Raw genomic sequence first — 6,317 nt, 5'->3', positions numbered from 1 at the left:
AGCTGGGACTACAGGCGCCCGCTACCTCGCCCGGCTAGTTTTTTGTATTTTTTAGTAGAGACGGGGTTTCACTGTGTTAGCCAGGATGGTCTGGATCTCCTGACCTCGTGATCCGCCCGCCTCAACCTCCCAAAGTGCTGGGATTACAGGCTTGAGCCACTGCGCCCGGCCAACAATGTTTGTTTTAAAGAGAGATTTTGAAAAATATTTTGTTTAAAATAATTGCAATCACACAGCTGACTTCGGACAGTCATTTGTAAAGCATCCTATTTACAAAGCATGATTATGAGGTTCCGCCTGATGGGTTAAGTGGCTCCAGGTCTTCTGTGGTATCACCATGCTACACCCTGTAGCACCTGACGGCTACATCCACCTCCTAAGCAAGCTTCCCTGGCTATCTGCAACCAATGAGAAGAAAGGGTGGACTTTATCTTTCACTGTGTCTTGTTCCCAGGAATTTCTTCCTTCCACAAAATAGACACCAAAGCAAAAATAAAACAAGCGGCCCTCTCCATGCCAAGAGCAAACAAGAACAGGACCAACTTATTTTTATCATCAGGAATTAATCATCCACACCCTTATTAGGAAAAGGGACTTTCTCAAATGAAAAATGATCAGCCTTTTTCAAAATATGAGGACAAACGCTTTCCTCTCCAACTGAAGTTCCCCAAACTCCCATCTCACGAGTTGTTGGAGGAACTTCAATTAACAAACTGCTCTAGCCTGAGAGTGTCTCAGAATGCAACTTCAAAAAGCTTGAATATCTACCAGGGTGAAATCTCTTGAATGGCTTTTTTTTTTTTTTTTTTAAATCAACTCCACACTCTTTATTCTCCAAATCTCTACCACTGAATGGCATTTTTAAACAGAAAACTAATAATTTTTAACAGATGTTAAGTGCTTTTTCTGGTGAGTATATACTGTATTTTTTGTTTTGATACTTTACTCAATATCCTTGAGCCTGGAGGCTATGCCTATATTTAAACTTGCTAAATGGTATATGAAAGCAAAAAAACAAAACAACAACAACAACAAAAAAAGCAAAGCATATTCCTCATTCATATTGTTTCCCTAATTGTTCTAGTTTATCTGCTGAGAAACAATTCCAAGAAATATCAAGAGCATGTGTTTCGCCTGTATCAAGTACAGAAGATCTGCAATGGTGGGGCAAGGAGGGAGGGAGAGAATTTTGCTTTAAAATAGTGAACAAAAATGACAAATTTGAAAGACACAACAACTTGACCAGGAGGAAGCAAGTCACTCCAAAGCTAAGCAAAGTAAGTGTTAGAGTAATAGGGCTAAGTCATGTAGCTGCTCAACTAGATTATGGTATATACTACAGAGATTTGGATTTAAGAGGCTTAACAAGTTAAACATTCTCAGCCTCCTCATTAGACTTTTTTCATGCATTAACTGCCCATTTGTACATTGGTCTCTATTGTCTTCAAATGCTTCACAGATAACTGGATTTAATAATCACTTTCAAAAGGTGGCATAGTCTATGTCAAAATATTAAAAACTTAACAGTCTGATGAATGTCATGAGAATGCCAATTCATCATTTTAAATATTGATGAGGGAGGTGATTATGGGTAATTGTTATGAGTACTTTGGGCCCTCTGACTGTCACCAAATGCCCCCTACCCTGCCCCCATCCCACCTTTAACCACCTTAGAATTCTACTTGATTCATTTGAAGATCACCATTTTTTCAGGCTACTTCCAAAGGTGTCTAGAAAACTCAACTGGCAGACAGCCAGCCAGCCTGTCTTCTTTACATCTCTCATGTTCAAGGGTAAAACAAGGCAGAAAAGGGGCCATGCAGGAGTAGGGGCAGGTAATCTTATTTTTTAACTGTGGGGGATGGGGTAGGTATAGGTTTATGTACAGGAGTGAGACTCTGCCCTTTTTACAAGATCACCAAAGAGGGGAAAAAGCCCTTTTCATCCTCATCCTGGCTGCCGGGATCTAGGATCTTCCTATGGGTAGTAGAAGCTCCCCTCTTTTACCCTCCTAACAGAACTGGAAGCAGAGTGACCCAATGCCCTCTTCCAAGAAGAAACTCTGAATTCAGGGACAATGTAGCACCACCTAAACCATAGCATGTTGCAAGGTCCCTGACCTGCCACCAGCACAGCCAGGACCCACACTCTCTGGAACCACTTGTAAATTGACCAGTCCTGTGTAGATGCCTCTCCAAATATATTGGGAAAAACATGAACTTCAGGACCCCAACTTGCATCAACCTATCCCTGGTGGCCCCTTGGGGACAAAGAAAGATCTCTCACCCTTAGTATAGGGTTGGGAAGCAGCCTTACCTCCAGAGCTTCTGGGGAACCCAGAACCTTGGCATAGAGTTCACAAAGTTTCTTCAACCTGTGAATGAGAAGAGGCAAAAGTGAAAATAAAGGCAAGAAGGGAAGGAAAGAAAAAGTGGGAAAGAGGCATTTATCCCCTCATAAAAAAGACTCCACAAGCCATTGATTCCACTCCAACATTTCATTTTAATTTTTCAAAACAAGGCATTTTGTTCCATTTCAGATGTCTTAAATCTTTGAGGTCACAAATATTAATCACACAGGATTGCTGGTAAGTCTTCAAGAAAGTAAAGTGATGCATTGCCTGAATTACGGTATTATTTTATTATTTTAAATCCAGGAGCCCTTTTGTTTATGAACAAAATGTTTATGAAACAAATGTTTATGAAAATGACTAAGTTCTTCTCCTTCCCTCTCTTCCTTCTCTCTCTGTCTGTCTTTTTCTTTGTTTTTATACGAATCAAGTAACTTGCTGCAAGCAGAGGAATGGCTAGAAACAGCAAAGAAATAAGTACAGAAGTAGAACCACATATATAAGGAAATTTAGAATTCATAAAGGTGGACATTTTAAGCCCACGGGGAAAAGACATTTTTCAACGAAATGGCACTGGGACAAACAGCTGCCCATGAAAGAAATAAAGTTGGATGCTTACATTATTTTCTTACACCAAAGTATATTTCAGAAGGATCAAAGATTTATATATAACAGGTAAAACCATAAAACGAATGGAAGAATGGGTGATTTCTAAAAAAATTCTCTTGGAATGAGAAAGTCTTTTCTATGCATGATAGATACTCAGAAACCATGGTTTTAAAATGGATAAATTTAACTACATAAAAAGATAAAATTTTATTATAGTATAAAATGAATAAGCCATAAACAGGATCAAAAGGCAAAGTGCGAAAAGATTTGTTCCAGGCATTGGAAACCCAGCAGTGAGCCAATCAGACAAAACATCCTACCTTCATGATCTTATGAATATGGGGGATATTTCTAGGGAAGAGGACCAGGCAGACCGCTACAGCCCTGGCCATGTGCAGAGGTAACACTGGTCATGGAGGAGAACCCTGATGGAATCGGAAAGCATGCATCATAATATAATTCAGGAGCTCTTTCCTGGTAAATACGTTATTAGCAGTGGTGTGGGAATAAATAATTGGCAGTGGTGAACACTAATTGCAAGAAGAAAGTGCCACCTCCAGAGAAATTAGTCCCTTTGTATCTATAGTCCGTAATTGTTATGCATCATTCATGTACTATGTACAGCAGACTTCCCCACAACACAGTAATTTTTCTACCTGGTTGATCTCTTTCACAAGCAAATTTTCAGTCCCTGGGTTATATCCATTTTCATATTCTCCATAGCCCCTAGCATAGTGTCTTATGTACAATAAACTCAATAAATATTAATTTGAAAACTTTGGTTCTTAAGTTATCAGCACTATGTCTTTTACAACAGGACCCTTATAATTAACATAGCAAACAAGTAGCATTGGCAATACACATATAATTAGGCAGTCTGTAAGTTAAAAAGTTAAGTAAAAATGAAAGGCAGGCAAGTAGGTAGAAAAGAAGGAAAGAAGGAGAAAAGGGAGGGAGGGACAGAGTCGGGGGAAAGGAAGGAAGAAACGAAAGAAGCAGCACTTCTTTTGTTACCTTTCCTCTTTGGTGAGACGTGCCAGTTTTCTGGCTTTGTGGGCTAGGATAAATCTAAAACATACAAACAAGAAAAAGGGGAGAAATTAATGGTTGCTTTCATCCTAGCCTCATTTTTTTTTTTTTTTTTTTTTGAGACGGAGTCTCGCTCTGTCGCCCAGGCTGGAGTGCAGTGGCCGGATCTCAGCTCACTGCAAGCTCCGCCTCCCGGGTTTACGCCATTCTCCTGCCTCAGCTTCCCGAGTAGCTGGGACTACAGGCGACCGCCACCTCGCCCGGCTAGTTTTTTGTATTTTTTTAGTAGAGACGGGGTTTCACCGTGTTAGCCAGGATGGTCTCGATGTCCTGACCTCGTGATCCGCCCGTCTCGGCCTCCCAAAGTGCTGGGATTACAGGCTTGAGCCACCGCGCCCGGCCGATCCTAGCCTCATTTTTGTAGCTACACATGTGCCCAGTTTACACAGTTAAAAGTCTACCAAAAGAAACAAACTATATACTAACTTATCTTACGTTCAAAGTTTTTGATTTACATGTCAAATTTATGACACTGAAGAGCACTTTCTAACTTCAAGGAGTCAAGTGACTAGAAGTAGATGACTGGCCATAATTTTTGCCTTGGATAACACTATGGCTGACCCACTTCCCCTCACCCAGCTGGTGATCAATAAGAATAATCCTTGAGCCTCAAATGCCCACGTAAGGCTATGTCTGAGCCTTTCCAATTTCATCCAGTCCTTGCTCTTTGGTTTTGTCTCCACCGTGGTGTCTCCCTAGCACCCAATCTTCTAGATTCCATCTCAATTTCTAGCTCCATGATTGCCTTCAACTTACAATTGGCTTTGATCTCCCTGTTCTGACTGTTGGCTCTCTCTGAGACAAACTCATACATGTCCTAGGGCTCATCTTAATTTTGGATACTCCAGGTCACCACCTCTCTGGGCCAGAACATCCTGGTCTTCCCTTCTCATGTGCTGGTCTTCCCTGGAAAGCTGAAGACTAGGCTGGTCTTGGCTCTTCTCTACTGAGACTCAGAAATCTCAGCATCCCACTTAAGTAACATGGATGCCCACACAGCCTCCATAAGAAGTCTCTTAGTAAAACACCCCAAGTCAGGTCTTTTTATCATGCCTTCAACAAAAGATGGGTCACCAAAATGTTTCTACCCCCAACACTAAATACTAATAGAAAATTAACACAAAAATTTAAAAATGTTATTGGTATTCTGCTTCCTACCTAGATATTTATTCATTGGAAGACATTATTTAGAAAAGAACCAGTAATAAGTTTTATACTGCCGAATTTGAAAAATAGTGCCACTGGGTAAAAAAAAAAAAAATCACTTAACAAAGTTTGGGGCACATTTGTTAATAGTATGTGATTACCTTGTCAACACTGAATAGCAACCACAACACCATAAATGTGCCTTACCCCATTATGGCGGCATAGTTGCCTTCAGGTTTGGTATCATCCAATGTGTAGGCAACTGGAGCTTCCTCTCCATCAATAATCATGGTTCCACAGTAATCTTAGAGAACAGCAAAATGGAAGAGCATATTCATCACTCTATCAAACTATCCATTGCAGATATAATGAAGTGCATGTTTTTAAACTTGAGAAGCCCAAAGGCCAAATATAGCATGTCATACTCCAAACATATGAAGGCAAACCAAACTGATGTCAAAGGAGGGCTAAGTAGCCAGCATTTTTTGAAAAAAATCAAACCATAAGCTCTTTTCTGCAAAGAATAAAGCATATGATATTGGGAATTCATCTAGGTCACCATTTAATGAACACTGGTTTTCCTTGCAGTTAATACTTGGGCTTCCTGTTTTCTCTTTCATAAGAAATCAGAATAAATCCAAAGATGTATAAAGGAAATACCAGTTCATTACTGTAAAAAAGAAGAGACTGAACACTGACATTTTATGAGAAGTCACTTATTCTAAGTAGTTCTATATTATCTGGAGGCAGTGTTTAGAGGAAAATTTATAGCACTAAATGCCCACAAGAGAAAACAGGGAAGATCTAAAATTGACACTTAAAAGAACTATAGAAGCAAGAGCAAACACATTCAAAAGCTAGCACAAGACAAGAAATAACTAAGATCAGAGCAGAACTGAAGGAGATAGAGACACAAAAAGCCCTCCAAAAAATCAATGAATCCAGGAGCTGTTTTTTTGAAAAGATCAACAAAATAGATAGCCCACTAGCCAGACTAATCAAGAATAAAAGAGAGAAGAAGCAAATAGATGTAACAAAAAATGATAAAGGGGATATTACCACCGATCCCACAGAAATACAAACTACCATCAAAGAATACCATAAACACCTCTACGCAAATAAA

The 6,317-nt window shown here is 39.8% G+C and overlaps 1 protein-coding gene across 2 annotated transcripts in view; it reads right to left on the bottom strand.

Moving 5' to 3' along the window:
- Nucleotides 1-6,317, bottom strand: part of MAOB (monoamine oxidase B) — a 130,854-nt gene that overhangs the window by 10,630 nt on the left and 113,907 nt on the right. For both annotated transcript variants that reach the window (XM_012001604.1, XM_012001605.1), the window contains 2 exons: nucleotides 3,974-4,027; nucleotides 2,317-2,374 (listed from right to left, as the gene is read on the bottom strand). In XM_012001604.1, the coding sequence (XP_011856994.1) occupies nucleotides 2,317-2,374; nucleotides 3,974-4,027 (112 nt within the window). The remainder of the gene's footprint in view (nucleotides 1-2,316; nucleotides 2,375-3,973; nucleotides 4,028-6,317) is intronic.

This window comes from Mandrillus leucophaeus, unplaced genomic scaffold, assembly GCF_000951045.1.
Source record: "Mandrillus leucophaeus isolate KB7577 unplaced genomic scaffold, Mleu.le_1.0 Scaffold666, whole genome shotgun sequence".
Taxonomy (NCBI): domain Eukaryota; kingdom Metazoa; phylum Chordata; class Mammalia; order Primates; family Cercopithecidae; genus Mandrillus; species Mandrillus leucophaeus.
The sequence above is the reverse complement of the archived record's forward strand: the minus strand, read 5'-3'. Positions and strand labels throughout refer to the sequence as shown.